The sequence below is a fragment of the Vicugna pacos genome, chromosome 1 (genome assembly GCF_048564905.1).
Source record: "Vicugna pacos chromosome 1, VicPac4, whole genome shotgun sequence".
Lineage (NCBI taxonomy): Eukaryota > Metazoa > Chordata > Mammalia > Artiodactyla > Camelidae > Vicugna > Vicugna pacos.
In genome coordinates, this window is record NC_132987.1 from 76986480 (window position 1) to 77004484 (window position 18005).

The 18005-nt window shown below is 38.6% G+C and overlaps 1 protein-coding gene across 1 annotated transcript in view; it reads left to right on the top strand.

The window, feature by feature from the left end:
- The window catches only part of MYH15 (myosin heavy chain 15), a 133081-nt gene that overhangs the window by 61286 nt on the left and 53790 nt on the right, over positions 1-18005 (top strand). The window contains exons 22-27 of the mRNA XM_072970807.1: positions 2305-2560; positions 6156-6398; positions 7470-7646; positions 9333-9478; positions 12456-12546; positions 14534-14923. Of these exons, the coding sequence (XP_072826908.1) occupies positions 2305-2560; positions 6156-6398; positions 7470-7646; positions 9333-9478; positions 12456-12546; positions 14534-14923 (1303 nt within the window). The remainder of the gene's footprint in view (positions 1-2304; positions 2561-6155; positions 6399-7469; positions 7647-9332; positions 9479-12455; positions 12547-14533; positions 14924-18005) is intronic.

Genomic DNA, 18005 nt, shown 5'->3' on the forward strand with positions numbered 1-18005 from the left:
AGAGTTTCTTGAAGGCATTGTTACTCAAGATGCTGATCTATGCTCTGATAGTCTTTGGGTAGCAGCTGGCTAAGGCCCAAAATTGAGTGGCACTTCTCCAGGGTTTGAATTACTAGGTTTTAGGATATACAACTTCACTTTTGTGAGTTATTGCCAAAATGCTCTCCAATTTTATTCTTTACCAGAAGTATATAAAGATCCCATGGCTCCATATTCTCACCAACTTGTCGTGTTTCAGACTTCAAAAACTTCTGCCAAACTTCATTATATTTCTGTCTTTGGGGAAAGATACTCTTTTTCTTTTAATATGATGGCTTCTGTAGATTTTTTTGGTAAACATGATATATTGTGTGGAGGACATGCATTCCATTTTATTTTGCTAAGCATGTTTACCAGGAAATGGTTAAATTCTTTTTCTGCATCTATTGAAGTAATTATATGATTTTTTCCCATTAACTTATAAATGTGTTGAATTAAATTAACAGATTTTTTAAAAAATGTTAAGCCCACTTTGTTTATGAAATATTATCTTTTTCATACATTGTGGGTTTGGTTACAGTACTGTAGTATTTTTGCATCAATGTTCATGAGTAAATTTGGCCTATAATTTTATCTCCTGCTGTTATCTGACTTTGAATCAGGGTTGCCTTCACCTCATAAAAGAGTGGGGCAATATTTCCTCTTTCCAAAACATGAAACAATTTATTTTGATTATCTGTTTGATTATTTATTTTGAGTTGTTGGTAAAATTTGCTTATAAAACCATCTAGATCTGGTGTTTCTTTTGTGAGAGATTTTACTACATTCATTTAATTTTTTAATAGTTACAGGCCTATTGAGTTTGTTTTCTTCTTAAATTAGCTTAAATGAGTTTCTTTTAAGAAAAAGAAATTTTATATTTCTTTTAAATCTTCAAATTTGCTAGATTATGATTTTTAATCTCTAATATATCTATAATTATATTTTTAGAGCATAACCCTAGGTTATTATATTCTTAGAGAATTATCATTCCTAGTTTATTTGTGCCTTCTCTCCTTTTACATGATGATTCATGTCAGATGTTTGTTTATTTTGTTTGACTATTTAATAACCCACCTTTAAAATGCTTCTTTATTTTTCTGTTTTCTAGTTCATTAGTTTCTGATCTCAGCTTTATTTTTTCCTTCTATCTACTTGTTTTGGGTTTATTTTTCTAAATCCATTTTTTTTCAGTGTGTCTAATCAGCTGCTTAATTCTTCCACTGAGTATTTGATTTCAATGAATGTACTTTTCAATATTAGACATTTTATTTGGTCCTCTTTCAAATCTGTTTGACCTTTTATCATAGTTGCTCATTTCTTTCTTATTTTCCATTCTTTCCTTTATGCCTTTAATAATTTTAAACAATCATTTTATGGTCTCCACCGAATTGTTCAATTATGTGAAATTCTTGGGGGTTTAATTAAAATTTTTACTGTAGATACCCTCATTGGTGGTTGATTTTTTTTTTCTCTATATGTGTTTTGTAATTTTGAATTGTTTGCTCATCTTCAAGGGGACTTTAGGAGAATCTCTGGTACTTGAGTACTTCAGTACACTTTTGCATTTTTCCCCCAAGGGCCCAGAGGGTATTTATTACCAGTGTAAAAATGATTATGCTAATTCCTTACATATTTCTGCTCTAATCAGGAACTATAATTTAAACCTCAAACACTCCAGTAGTATTGGTTGATAGTTTAAAAAAAAAAATCCTAGCATTGGAATCCTAGTATTCCTGAGCCCAGAGCAAATCAGATGTTATTTCTCTTTAACTTCTCTCTGTGCCAGTAGGTGAATTTTTAAATCTTCCTTTTCATTAAGGGTGAAATTCTTTCAAAACCTGAGCCTGACTCTTTACCCACAAGTATATAAAAATACAAACCCTGCAATACGAAGACTGGCTTCCTCCTTCCGTAAGGATGGCCAGGCTGTACAAGCATTCACTTTTTGCTCTGTTTTTGTTTGTTTGTTTGTTTGTTTGTTTGTTTGTTTGTTTTGGCTCCCTCTATACTTCTTACCCTCTTTAAGGCTCAGCTTTCATTTAAAGGATATTCATGGCGGGGGATTTTCAGGACACCTAGTCCATAACATTGCTAGCCCCAAAATTTCCTCCAAGGGTGTCTGCCAGAATCAAATGAGAGCTTGGATGTAGAAGTGCTTTGAAGACTAATGAGAACTGATAATGACTCCTAAAAAGATGTGCTTATTAAGGATCTTAATTTGGAAGATAACTCTCTTATAATCTGGTTTATCTTACTTTTCTTTGCTTTTTTCTCTTGATTTAGGGATGCACTTCTTTTGATCCAGTGGAACATAAGAGCTTTCATGGCTGTGAAGAGCTGGCCTTGGATGAGGCTCTTCTTCAAGATCAAGCCTCTTGTTAGATCTGCTGGGATGGGAAAGGAGGGAGCTGGACTGAAGGAAGAGTGTGTGCAGCTGCAAAAAGCCTTGGAGGAATCAGAATCACAGAGGGAGGAACTGAAAGCAGAGCAAGTCTCCCTCATCCAAGAAAAGAATGACCTGCTTCTTCAGCTGCAGGCTGTGAGTGGCCCCATCATTTGTTCTTCAAATCAACTTTCTAATTAGATTTCCTTGTTTTGCAGGCAGTGTTGATGTGAAAAAAATAGAGGCACATGCTTTTCAGTGCTTTTTCAAATACTCTAGCCTTTCATCCAACACGGACAATGGAAACATTTAAAGAGACACCCTGTTTTATAGTGAAGTGATTTCATTGGCAAGATATCTGTGAAAAAGGGACAAACTATTAGATGGGTTTTAACTATATAAACACATCAAAATCTATAATGGGAGCCAGGAAGCTCTGGATCTTAATTTAAATTCTGTGTGTAGCCCATAACCCATTAGCAAATCAAAAGACAGGATTTTAGTGGGTCCTGAGAAAAGCTTTACTGAGATCTTCAGGTTTATTGACGTATGCTCCTAACTGGCTTTCATGATTTTGATTTCCCTATTTGCCCTTCCCCAGTCCAAATCAATATTACAATCAGTTGTGTTCTTAAAACAGCTGTTTTCAACCTTGGCTTTGCATCAAACTCATTTGTGAAGCATTAGAAAATAAAAAGAAAGATGCCTAGGCTCTACTCACAGCTATTTTGATTAAGCAGACCCTATGTGGGTCCATATTATCTGTGTGGGTGGTTCTGGGTGATTCAGGACTGAGAACCATTGTCTTAAACAAATACCATGTTGCTTCCCTGAGGAGCAAGCTTCAGGTCCTGTAGTGTGTGCATCATAGACTCCAAACCCTCGGCCCTGGCACCCGAGCCTCCATCTCTAATCTGATGCCCATGTGCCATTACTCACTCCCTTTTACATTCCTCTTCTCTTACTACCAGGACTACTGTTATCCCCAAACATCCCAAAAGTAAGTATGAGGCTGTATCCACCTTTATTATATTCTCCACCTCACAAAGCACAGTGCTAAGTTAAAAAGGGAGGGGGTTCAAATACAGTTATCTACATGAAACTTCTTCCTGCTCTTTGGACTTACTGAAAACAGAGAGAATTTAATGATTTTAGACTGATTCAAGTTATTCTCTTCTTTTGGGGCTGTGCTACCCATCAGTGTTCCAGCAGGCCATATTTTACATGAGAATTTAGACCCAGACCCTTATTTCTGATACATATTTAACACAGCAGTGGTTTTAGTGTGTATCAGCCTTACCTGGGATGCTAGTTAGATATAGAAATTCCTCGGCCCCACTCCAAACCTACGTTAAGATTCCTACTGTGAGAAGCAGTTTGCAATGTCGTATTTTGTCTGGCTTAGGAGAGACCTGGCTTCCCAGTTTTCATCCTTCTTCCTGTTAGCAGAGAGAGTGGTCAGTGCTACCTGGGCTGATGGGGGAGATAGAAATGTGCCCGACTTGTGGAGGGAGTGGTGGGTAAAAGCCTGGGAGATGTGATAAACGGTCAGTGGGGGGAGCATAGGAAATACATGGAAGCCAATTCCAGGGCAAATCCATGAAGGTTGAGATGAGTTCTGTTGACTGAAAAAATACACAGCCTAAAAGTTGAGAGTTATGTTTTATTCAGCGGACATTCTGTGGACCTCAACCCCAGGAGGCAGCCTCTCAGATAGGGCTAAGGGATAGCTCCCAAGAGGTAGGGGAGGAGCCAGGATATGTGAGTTTTTGTAACAAAGACCAAGTAGTTGGAACGTCAGAAGATAATTGTTAATTAAAGAAAATCAGACATCTCAAGTTAAGGAATCTAGCACTCTTCTATTTATGGGAAGATGCAAAAGTCTGGGCTCACTGAAATCAGTCCTTTGATGTGCACCTTAGCCAGCTAGGGCTGGTATCCTGAACTTCTCATCCTGAGTCTCCTCAGGGGACACCTTTGGGGATGGCGGCAGGGGCCGTGCAGCCTGCTGTCTTGAGTTCTCTCTGGCTCACCATCAGGGGCAGCTGTAGTGGCTGATGGCTGATGGCTGCAGCATCCTTTGTTTACTGCTATGGCAAGGAATACTTACCATTCACAGTTCAAACTGTAACTGATTTAAAATGGTGGCATGGCTGTGAAATATTTTATCATCATTTATTTTTAAGGGGCGTAGCCCAATACAATAGGAACCTAGGAAACAAAGATTCTTTTAAAATCATTCACTTCCTCAAAATTACCAACAGTGCTGAGTGAGCCCATTTCAATTAACACTGTGAGAACATGAGAGAATAACTGCCACTGGGGGAAGGATGTTCCTCCTGTTGAATTGTCACAGCATCGCTCAGCTGGCCCCAAGCCTGCTGTCATGTTTAATGAGGAGATCGATGATGGTCGATTGGATTGTCCTCTTCATTTGGTGATGGTGACAGGTCCTGTACACATGCTGAATGGAAGAGAGCAAACAACGGTTCTGCTTGTCAACCCGGGTGAACTAAGATCAAATGTCCCCATTGTTGCCCAAACATTGGAAGCTTCTCTGATTTGCATGGACCCTTTTTGCCTAGACATTTTTGTTGGTTTTTAGTTTAGCCCTTCTCTTGGGTCTTCAGCGATGTTGGAAATTTACTATTCTATACTTCCCCCATCTTCCCTCTTGTAGTCCCATTTGTTGGGCAGGTGTCATTCTCTTGCCAGTTGTTAGCCAGAAACCAATAGCCTGGCTTTTTGCTTTTTTCTGTTCTTGATTTAAGTAGATGAATCAACTCAAGCCAAGCAAATAGATAGTTAATAGATTGCGCAAGCTGGGGTATTGCAGAGGATGGATGAGATCTGGAGATGGAAGATGGAGATACGTGTGAAGTTATGTTGCAATGAGACCTACAGTAATTAAGAGCTTACTCACAAAGGAGAGGTTTTATTTAGCCTCTAAATGGAGACAAATTAGAGGCATTCAAAGTTACAAAAGGTGCTTTCATAGCAAAAAGTAATCGGCCTCTTCATTTTTCACTCAGCCCATAACACAGGAACAGTGGGTCATTCAGTGAGAGCTGGAGGCAGTACATTTGAAAAGATAAAAGGGAAGAGTATTTTATACTCTGTGGGTATAACTTGTAGAATTTACTGCTGGCAAGACCATTGAGAAAACGATTTTAGTTGGAAATAATAGTGAAATCTAGTTAGTGACATGCAAGTAACCTCATGAATTCTAAATTCAGCCTACAAATAAAAAATATTCAGCCCAGCTCTGTTTATTAGAAGATGCTTGTATATTAACAAGTGCATCAGAGCACTCATAATAATAGTATTAATATGGTATTGTCTGAGGGAATGCTGCTTTCTTAAAGGACCATATTTGGAGCAGGTAACACCCTCAAACTATATGCCCACAGGATGCTTCCAGTAGCTGTGATTTAATCAGCACACCACTGATTTTGGGAGGCATGTGAGTTCCTTTAGGCCACCAGGATCCTATTAAGTGCCCCAGAAGAGCTAATCTAATCTACTGAATGGCCTGAAAGATCGAAAGCACCTCCAAACACAAGCAGCTCCTCCACTTCTCAACAGTAGGATCAGGGGACTGGGAATATTATTTCAGCTGCGCAGGAAAGGCAGGTGAAAGTGCTGGGCAGAGGGCAGGCAATTCTCTCTTTGCTCTGTGTTAAGCAGCGTTTTCGCCTAGCTGATAAATTACTTCCAGCTGTTGGCAACAATTTTCTCCTCGTCATGGCAGGAGCGAGAGACCCTGGCAAACGTTGAAGAGCAGCGCGAGTCGCTGATTAAATCCAAAATCCAGCTGGAGGCCAGAGTCAAGGCGCTGTCTGAGAAGGTGGAGGAAGAAGAGAAGATAAATTCCGAGCTGACTGCCAGGGGGCGGAAACTCGAAGATGAATGTTTCGAGTTGAAGAAAGAAATCGATGACCTGGAAATACTATTGGCGAAGTCACAGAAGGAGAAGCGTGCTACAGAGCACAAGGTACTTTCTCTACAATGTCAGGGACGCCTATGTGCCTGAATTCCACACTTCCAATCAGGCTTCAGGACTAGGTCTGCTCTGTTTAAATCAACTAACATAGTGGCCCGCAACTTTACAGCTCTGGGGGTCAGAACTGGCAGAAAATGAAGGGTCTGATGAGCTGCGCTGTCCTAATTCAAATTTCCAGCTCGAATTTATGGAATCCCTCTTAATCTCCCAAATGAAATGTTTTCATTTGTTCCAGTCTCATTGCATCTGAAATCTAATGGAAAGAGCCAAGTGGTTTCATTGGGCCCCTAAGTATCCTTTTTTTGGAAGGGGAGCAGGCAGGAGGCAGTTTACTGAAAGGTGATTTGGGATGCGTCTAAATCCCTACCTCTGTCGTTGATTTGGAGTTTGACCTTGAATATGTCATTTTATGTTTTAATGTTTTGTTCATTTTAGTTGTTTGTTCATTTTAACTTGTGCATCTGTGCAGAGACTGAAGTTAGCTGAGGAGTCTGTTTCAAACCTCTGAAAAAAAAAAAAAACCAGTCTCCAGAATAATACCGTAATTTCAGCAGATGATTAAATAGCAACTCTTGTACCATCGGTTCTCTTTCATAAAAAAGCATGCGGGCCTGATATAATTGGCTTCCTTTTTTTACCTATTTTGTCAGCTGGAACTCTTCTTTGCCTACTGTTTTCTTAGGATACTGAGGCACAACAAGATTAACACGTGCCCTGAATACTCAAAAGAAAGCTAAACTGCCTTCAGTGGTGTCCCTGTTGTACAATAATACGACACTGAAAATTGGCCATCCAGTCACCTATGTTGGTAATATTTGATTAACCAGAATACCCTATTCCCTGCCCAGGACAGATAACATCATTTGTGTGTGTGTGTGTAAAAGAAAAAGTGAATTTAGAGTTTTAAAAAGTGTATCTGGAATTTGGCTGAATTTGGTTCTTTATGAAAGTGGATACCTCACGAGATTTTTGGTCCTAGAAGAGAGAGGAGACGGCCCTGAGCGTTATGCCCCACCTTCCAGTGGTGGCTCTCATGGAGCTGGTGTTGGCTTCCTCCCTCAGGTCAAGAACCTGGCCGAGGAAGTGGAGTCTCTCAACGAGGAAATCGGCAAACTCCACAGAGCAGCCAAGGCTGGGCAGGAGGCCCACCAGCGGACCCTGGATGACCTGCGCGCCGAGGAGGAGAAACTCCGCACCTTGAGCAAAGCCAAGCTGACCTTGGCGCAGCATGTGAATGAGGTCAGTAGTGATGCGTCTCGCTAGTTAGCTGTCTGTCTGCATATATACAGACCAGTCTTCACTTAGTTAATCTGCCTTGACATTTTCAGGAAAACTTAACACGGTTAGTTTCTCTCATGATTTAGAAATAGAGGGGGTTTTTTCTTAACGTACACGGAACCGCTATAGTAGAGGAGAGGCCCCAGCGTGCAATCTGTCAGTTTTAAAATGCAACTTCCACACAACCGGGGCAGTGGGAGAAGGACATGGAGATGAATCATAAAGTGGTATCACTCTAAGTGGCTGCCAAGTCCCCACGGAACCTGGTATTTTACCCCACAGATATGTTGGTCCTCAATCTGACACTAGTATTGAAGAATTACTTGAAAGGCCCTATTGTGTCCCCAGGGGTGTACTGAGGTTTATTTATCGTCGAAAAATATGTAAGTCACAGCTGTGTTCTACCTACACTATTGAAAAATGCTTGTACAATTCTGCCCCTGTTCTGCCTCCATACATGCTCTGAAATAAAGATGTTTCAGACCAGTCTCCATGGGTAGGTCCATCGGTCCTCCTGCCTTCTCCCAGCTGATGGAGTGTATGCAGTCACTGTTTGCTTAGTCCCCAAAGCTTAGCCTTTACAGAATTGCTGACAAGGGTGGTTAGGTTTTTTTTTGATTATCTGCTTTTTCCTCATGTGTCTCCATCAGTCTCCTTTATTATGTATTAGTTGTCTCACTCTTCCGATTTCCACTGATGTGTATCTCACAAAGCCTCAGTACGGGGGTTTATTGGTGTTTGTGTGATCACACACACACACTCACATACACATTCTCACACACTTGTTCTCTCTCGGAGTTCATTTATTTTCAGGCTTTTACATACACCTTCCCGAAAGAAATTCTCCCTTCTCCTCCACTTGAATTTTACATCTTTTGCAGGTTACAGGAAAGAGCTTCTATTGCGGCAAACCTAGCCATGAAAAAATAGCTGTATAGTAACTGTTATCTCGCCTCCTGCTAAACCAACCTCGATATTGTTGTTGGCAACACTAATCCAGACAGAACTGGAAAGTTGTGATCACCTTGGCGGGGATACCAGAATATGACATAATGTTATGGGCTAGATAGAGGATCTCAAGGTGGTGAAGGAGGTATGGAAATCATGCCACAAGAGATGTCTTTGAAACGGTCGGAGATACTGAATTGGGAGATTCAGGACAGCTGCCTAATGTTCATGAATGATCATGTGGAGACAGATTCACTTGGTGTTGTTCCAGGGAGCAGAGCTTAGACTTGTGGGATGAATTTACAGAGAATGTTCTGGCTTCTTACGAAGAAGCACTCCCGAATAAATGGACTTATCCACCCATGAAATGAGCTGCCATGTGAAGAAGTGAGCTTCCCATCACTGGAAAGCAATCAAACATAGGCTCACCAGCCATTTATTTTTGGTTCCTTCCATAGGCTAGAGCTGTATTCCTTAATCGCTTAAGTTTTCTTCTACCATTGTGCTATCTAGGTTCTTTTATTATCCTATTGATGTGTGCAATATTTATTTAAAAATAGCTACATAACTAGGCATCATTTACAGACTCTTCTTGTATTTTTCTTTCTTTTTTTCAAGAAGGGAAGTGGTTAATGAACACCTGTAGTAAAGTATAAGCTTTACCTATTTATTTGGCTAAGTAGTATCTCCTTTTGTCAGCTTGAGAGTGCCCTCGAGCAGGAGAGCAAAGTGAGAATGAACTGTGAAAGGGAAAATCGCAAACTGGAGGGCGACTTAAAGCTGAACCGGGAGAGCATGGAGCACCTGGAGAGCGGCCAGAGGCAGCTGGCAGAAAAGCTGAGGAGGTAAGCTGCCCTTCTGTTGATGTGAGATTCTGGGAGACCTTATCTTGGAAGGAATGGCTCTCTCACATAATTCATCCTCTTGACTCCAGGGCCAGATGTCTCAAGACCTGAAGGGGAGGATGAGAAGGCTAACAAGTCTAGCACATTGATTTTCTTTTTGCTAGACTTTATGCATTTACTCTCTTTTTATAATTATATAACAACCTACAAGAAAGTAACTGAGAAGGCTGATGTGAATGAGAGGTGTGGGGCTTGTGATATGTGAACTACTGGAGTTTCAGATTACAAGTCAAAAAATCAAAAAGGCTGACCACTTTTTCTCATGATGAGACCAATGGCACAAAAAGTAAAAAAATGAATAAGTAACAAATTAAAAATATTGATCCTAAGGTGAAGTCCCATACTCTGATCATTTAAATAAACAAATACAATATTGTGAATCAACTGTACTTCAATAAATTTTTTTAAATTAAAATATACTCATTTGCCAGATATAACTTTATAACATTTATATAACTTTTTTGTCAAATAATTTACTATGCAAGTATTAAATCTTAAGTAAAACATAACATAATCAAAATTAGTGGACCTTAGTTCACATGGATTCTCAAGGAGCTCCAGGCAAGGTGGCCCTCTCAGTTTAACTTCATCACTCAGTAAAATGGATTTTCTCACCTTGTGCCTTTGTCTTCCTCCACTTAGCTAGATGTTCTAACCATTAGGGATTTCCAAGTTATTTAGGATAGGTCAAACAAGACGGGCAAACAGTGAGATCCAAGCGTGACATCTGGCTGTGTTATAGCTGGGAGCACACTGGTGGTTGAAGCCACAGTAAAGAAGTAGAGAGTTGAGTGAGAGGCTGTGAGCTGCTGGCTTTCCTGGGTGTGTACGTGAGTCTCCATTTTACATTCTGGTGGTCAGACATGATTAATAGCCTACCAATAAGTTCCTGAACTTGATAGGTGTTTGGCAAAGATGAAATAAATAACCTTATGAATGTAATGAAACGGTGAAAGGCAAAATGATAATAGAGTTCCTTTAGCACTCAATTTTGAAGACTGTGTTTCAGCTCCGCAGAGTGAAAATTAGACTCCACATTTTTGTAGGCCACAGGTCAGAGGGCCCCAGCATTTTAGAAATTCGTGTTTTCAGGAAGTGATAACTTTATTGTAAAAACTTTTCTCTAAATGGACTTAGATATAGATGGAAACTTAATACATGAAAAGGTGGTATTTTAAAATAGTGATGACAGGATAGAATATTTAATAAATAGCACTGAGATTGATAGCTATTCATCTTCTGAGGTGAAAGTTAAATTTCTTCTTCATACTATTCATACATACATAAAATCTAGTTGCATTACAGAATTAAATGTAAAAATAAAGCTATAAAATCATTATTAGAAGATGCAGCATTATTCACAATAGCCAATAAATGCTGATTGATGGATGAATGGATAAAGAAAATGCAGTGTACATATAATGGAATATTATTCAGCCTTTAAAAAGGCAGTCCTGGCATATGTGACAACACGTGTGAATATGGAAAACATTATGCTAAATGAAATGTCAGTCACAGAAGGATAAATACTGCATGATTCCACTTATGTGAGGCATCTAGAACAGTCAAACTCGTAGAAACAGAGAGTAGAACAATGCTGGCCAGGGGTTAGGGGGAGAGGAAAATGGAGCTGCTGTTTAGTGGGTAGAAAGCTTCCATCATGCAAGATGATTAAGTTCTAGAGATCTGCCATACAATATTGTACCTAGAGTTAATAATATTGTATTGTACACTTAAATGTTTGTTGAGAGAGTAGATATATTAAACGTTTTCAATAAAACAACAGAATCAAAATTCAAAGACAATATAGGTGTCTTAGGAACACCTATAGACTTAAGACAATAAGTCTTAGGAAATTAGCAGGTCAGACACCTTGAATGAGTCACAAAAAGCCAAAGGCATAAAAGGCATATCTTGATAAATTTGATGTTGCTAGATCAACATTTTAAACATTTATGTGGCAAAAGCCAACACAAATAAAATTGAAGCAACTTATAAAGTGGGAGAAATATTTGCAACTGATATCAAAAAAAATACCAAGGATGTTAAAGGAAAATCTATAATTCAATAATTAGATGAACAACCTAACAGAAAAATGGGCAAAGGACATAAGCGGGCAGTTCATTTGTTTTACTGCCCATTTTAAAATCCTCATAGTTGACAGGAAACTGTTACCACTAGCAAACAAGGAGATTCATATTAAAACAATGACATACTAATCTGTTAGATTAGGAGAAATTTAGACGTGTGGTAATATTAAGTGTAAATGTAGCGAAATAACTTCACATTGCTATTGGAGGGCAAAGGGCAAGGTTATAATTTAAACACATACCTATACTCAATGCATCAAATCCCTGCTCAGTATCCACTCTATAGACATACTCACATGTACCCAAAGATGCATGTGTATGAACAGTGTTATTTGTGAAAGTAAAACTTCATGGAAAACCTAAGTGCTTAGTAATGGGGAAATGGATAAATAAACCACATGAGTTCTGAAGCATAAGACTAGTATGTCACAGTTAATTTTTAAGTGAAGTGATCTACGTGTAGGCCAATATGGAAAAATTTCCATGAATTATTGGGTTAAAATGTTATAGAACTACAGATACAAATGTATACAATATTATACCTTTCACAGTAAAGAAAATGAAACTATTTCTACTGTTATATAAGCACAAACATATGTCAGTACTCAGAAAAATGTCTGGAAGGCTTCACATAACTGATTTTGGTAGTTACCTCTAGGGAAGGGAGAGAGATTGGGTTTGTTAGACAAGAAGACTTCAGATATAGATGTAATAACTGAATTTCTACAATGAAAATAAATTCATGTGACATTACTATAATGAAAAGAATATTTAAGCAAAATGTTACTACTGTAAACAATTCCATTTAATGCCTCTTTCCCTAACAGGAAGGAATTAGAAATGAATCAGATGAGTTCAAAGGTGGAGAATGAGAAAAGCCTGGTGGCTCAACTTCAGAGGATGGTTAAAGAGCTCCAGGTAATCATTGATCAAGTACCTGTGTGCACCTGGAGTTCAATCATGGGTGATGATTGGCACCTCAATGACAGATGCTCTGCCAAGGCAGCCATACCCCTAGCCAACAATAGGCAGAGACAGAAAAGAACAGTGGCTGAGAAGATAAACTGGCATTCTACAGATATGTGCCTCCAGAGAAAATTACTGTTTAAGCTTAGATTTCCTTATCACGAAGATAATGACAACAAATAGCTAATCTGTTGAATGTCAGACATAAACTTGGTTTGTGCTAAAATCCTGGACATGCATATTTTTACTCATTGACCCTCCTGACAACCTTTGATCTAAAATTAAATGCAACAGGATGTTTAAGTGGTAAGCTCAGTGCCTGACCTCTGGTAAGCATTCAATGTAGCAATTTAATTTTTTATGATGATTAGTCTTTGTTATTAGAAGACAATTATGCTTAAAATCTGTTTTGTAACTACTTGTAGCCTCAAAACATTTGATAACGGGCAGCTATTTATAAGTTTTAGACCTTGTGAAGGTTTTATACTCTATGACTATGTTATAAAGTAATTTAAAACATGCATACATGTAACTCCTCACAAATACATGCAGATAGATTTGTTTTGCTTGTTTTGGAGCTAAATATTTATCTCACCAATGTAACTATTACTCAAAATAATTATAGAACTTTTCCCTGATAATTAGCTTCTGAGACATTTTGAACCAAATAAGGAAACCAGTCTCACTGGTTTATGGATGTGCTTTCAGACACAATGTTAATCTCCAAGCAATTACTATCATATTCACCAGATTCGTCTTCAAATGACACTTGACTTTATGCAAAAAAAAAAATTCAGTCTATCCAAAAGATAAATTTCTTACCTTGATCATTAAAAAAATACTCCAAAGATTATTTTTGAAGAAATGTTTCAGAAATGTTTTGTTCAATGACAGTATTATTTGGAATAAAGGTATTGGATCCCAAGATAACCAGTTGAAAGGGGATCACAATTAACCTGGATATGGACATCATAATAACTTTTTCAGCATCGTTTCTGTCACAACTCATCTACAGACCTGATAGTCGTACTTATTTGGTGTGATCTAGAAATTAGCTTCCTCTAAGCAATCATGCTCTTATTTAATGGGAAGGAAAAGACATTCTAAAATAGATTTTATCCTTTTCTTCTCCTGCCCTAACCTATGCCTAATTATTTAAGGTGATGTTAATGAACATTATTTTACTGTGCTGCCCCACAATGATGCTATAAAGATTTATATAGCTATTTGCCCTTATACTGAAAGAGTTTTTGGCTCTGAGAGCTCTTATCACTACTTTTTAGTTTGGTCTCATTCTGCTTCTAATGATATCAGATTCCTATTCAATTTCTTAGTCCCATTCCTCTACCAACTTTAATTTGTTACTTCAAATGTCCTGCTACTTGAAATCACCTTCAGGCTAAGAAACCAAGTAACCAGGTGTGTCAGAATTGTGTATAAAATTAAATTGATGCTGTTTCTTATGAGTTAGCTGCTTGAACTTGGAGATACTTAGTCTATTGATCAGATTTTTGCCCAAGTTTCCCCTAGTTTAGATTGTCAGGTAAACAAAATCCAGATGAGTGAGGTAGCATACATAAAATTTATCATATTGTTTTTTATAAACTCTTTAAATTTTTTTCTTGTTATATGAAAGATGTTTTCTATTCCCTTGGAAAGTGCTCTTTATTAAATTTCCCCTTCATAATTAAATGAGCTTGCTTACCACCAAAGGCTGGGAGATGGGGAGGAATTGCACATTTTGATTCTGGTCTTGATACTGGTTTGGAGCAGATCACTTGATTTCTGTGTATTCTATCTTCTTTAACTAGAAAATGGGAATCAGAAATGTTGTTGTTGTTCTTGGTTGTGAGAAATTTTTTTAAAGGTACAGTAAAGCTCTTGAATATAAAATATGCTACAAGTGCTTAGTGAAAGTCAAAGTTCTATATTGCTACAGACGCAGATACAGGATTTGAAAGAGGAACTGGAGGCTGAAAGGACCACTCGAGCCAAGGGAGAGAGGGAGAGAGCTGACCTCATCCAAGAGCTGGAAGACTTGAATGAGAGGCTGGAGGAGGCAGGAGGGGCCAGTTTGGCTCAGCTGGAGATAACTAAGAAACAAGAAGCAAAATTCCAGAAGCTTCGCCGAAACATGGAAGAAGCCACACTGCACTTTGAGGCAACTTCTGCCTCTTTGAGAAAGAGACATGCAGACAGCCTGGCTGAGCTGGAGAGCCAGGTAGAACATCTCCAACAGGTCAAGCAGACGTTGGAAAAAGACAAGAGTGACTTGCAGCTCGAAGTGAATGACCTCCTGACTCACATTGAGCAGACAGCCAGAGCTAAGGTAATACACATTGCCAAGCCCTCCTTGAGGATTTAGAACATGGAAGTAGTCAGAGGAGGGAAAGGAAAAGAAAACTAAACCAGGCTGGGGACTCAAGGTATTTGCTAGTGGGGCTGTAGTGCTTCTCTCATGAAGGACGACTTTGAGTTGGGAGCATCCCTTAGGAAAGGCTCAGGTGCTTGGAGTCTGTCTGAAGGAATGGCGGCACACACAGTCTTGCGGGGAGGAGAGAATTTTTTCTCCTTCATGTTCTTTAGCATCTCTTTAATGAGCCAGTGCTAGAAGAAAGTTTATCTCATGTTCTTTCTTCACTGAGTCCATTAATCTCTATACTGCCAGCTCTCATCTCAAATAATTAGCATCAGATCACAGGTAAGGGCCATCCTACCTTCTGGCAGGTGAGAGGAGGCTTGCTGAGGTCAAGGAGAGCAAAGAGCTGGTGCCAAGTTCTCCTCATGAGCAGAATTTGTAATCATCTGGGAAAGAGATAAACCAACAATAAAGCTTTGACCTTCATGGATGGTGGCCAGAAAAATGTAGAATTTCTTCAGATACTAAGTGGCTCTGAAAATGTTTAGCGTTAATTTCCTTTAAAGACCACATTGAGTAGAAAGAAACACAATGACCCTGCTCTTCTCTCTCCTCTTTCTCTCCACTACCCCTGCCATCCCACCTCCAATTGTCTTAAAATATGAATCTAGTGAGGACTTAGGTCCTCTCTTCCTCCATCTCTTCTGTGTTCTGCATTTTGTATGGATTCTGTCTTCAACTCAGCAATGAAAACATTCTCACTCCATGCCCTGTAGGCTTCAGTTTTCTTCCTCAGCCCCATGAAGCCCTGGAAGACCTTACTCTCTCCATACTCTTAGCCTTTCTTTTATCCTCAGAAACTCTTCTGTTTCTGTACATTTTAGTAGGAAGTCATAAAACCATAAAATCAAACTGTTGATAGGTTCACCGTAAATCCATACTAGTTAGGTGTGAATTTTATAGTATCCGACTTCCTCTAGAGTTTCATTGCTTCTTAGAAATTTTTTATTCCTCTAACTCACTCTCTTTTATTTAAAAAGAGAAACAAAATCTTCAGATTCTATCCTGCCTTTCTGAATCCATGCTTTTAATAAATGTTAAGACCTAACTGACAAGATCAAGACCATTCGTTATAATTTCTCTCTTCACTTTATAAGTTATTCACTCAATCCATGTCTTTCCTCCTTGTTCCAAAGAATAGAATATTCTACAGCATAATCATTATTCACGCATTCCAGAAGACAAACAAAAAACCATGATAAAAGACTTTTCTTCAGATACTAAGGATGGTATTTTGAGAGAAAAGCAAAGTCTGTCCAAATCTATCTTAATCTGATTTCTTGACCAAAGAGTGATGTTCAGTCATCTATTGATATATAACAAATCACTCCAAAACCTTGTAGCTTAAAACAACATTTTATTATTATCTCTCTTGGTTCTGTGGGTTGACAGTCTTAACTCAGATGGCAATTGAGACTAGAATCAGCTGAAGGTTTAATCTCTCATGTATCTGGCTCCTGGGCTGAGATATTTAGAACTGTTGGGGGCTGGCTGGAAATCTCTCTCTCCATATGATCTCTCCACGTGGCTAGCTTGGGTTTCCTAAGGAGTTGGACTTCTTACATGGCAACTCAAGGCACTAAAAGCAAGTATTCCAAAAGACCAAAGCAGGAGCTGCAAAGATTCTTGTGAAGGAGGCTTACAAAGCAGTGGAGTGATTCTGTGTGACTCCCAGAAGTGCTGAGTCACAGAGGTAGGGGTCTACACATGGGTGCAAATACAGAGACTGTGGCTCATTGTGGGGCCATCTTTGGAGACTAGCTCCCACACATAGGTGTATACCTCACTACCTCCTTACTCCTTTAACCCCTGCAAAGTCTTTTCATTCCTCTGATTACCTTTAAAGTATTTTCTTGATATGTTCTTTCAAAGATCAGTAATATCTCCCTTTCCTCAAATTAGAATGTCTAAAACCAAACTTATCACCTTCTCCTGAAGCTGACACATCTCCTATGGACATTTTTGTCACCAGCACACTCTTTCTGCCCAAAGCCTGTCATTGATTACTTGTTTCCTCTTGTGTTCTTTTCTGTCTGATCAGTTATTAACAGTAGGTCAATTTTGCACTATCTTGTAACTTTTCATGTCATTCCCACTCACCTGTAGGACTTTCATTATATTTTGACTGGACTACTGCAGTGGTTTCCTAAATTATCTTTCTTTTTGCTACTAGTCTGTCTTTTTTCCAATCTATTTTATATAGTACCCATATGAATATTTTGAGACATGGCTTTATTGAATCATGTCCCTGCTTCAAAGTGAACTCCAAACTTCCACCCTTCAAGGAACCATCTGGCCTGTAATCTGACTCCCTTGCCCTGCCAATTTTAGATTTCATTACTTTGTTTACCGAACCTTCCGCTTACCCAAGCTAGAATGCTTGCCTTCTACCAAATATCCATTTTTCCACCAATATGCCTTTTTCAATCTAAACCATCTCCCTGGAGTGCTCAAGTTCAACTTCCCTTATGAAAATGTTATCTGTTTCCGAATTCCTTTTATTAAAATATATTTTTATTGACGTAGAGTCAGTTTACAATGTGTCAATTTCTGGTGTACAGCACAGTGCTTCAGTCATATAGAAACATACATATATTCGTTTTCATATTCTTTTTCACATAAGTTACTATAAGATATTGAATATAGTTCCCTGTGCTATACAGTATAAACTTATTGTTTATTTATTTTATATATATTAGTATCTGCAAATCTCTAAGTCCCAATTTATCCCTTCCTACCCTCTTCCCCGCTGGTAACCATAAGTTTGTTTAATATGTCTGTGAGTCTTTCTGTTTTGTAAATAAGTTGGTTTGTGTTTTTGTTTTTTTTTTTTAGATTCCACATATAAGTGATATCATATGGTATTTTTCTTTCTCTTTCTGACTTAATTCACCTAGAATGACATTCTCCAGGTCCATCCATGTTGCTGCAAATGGCATTATTTTATTATTTTTTATGGCTGAGTAGTATTCCATCATCCAAAAGTCCACAA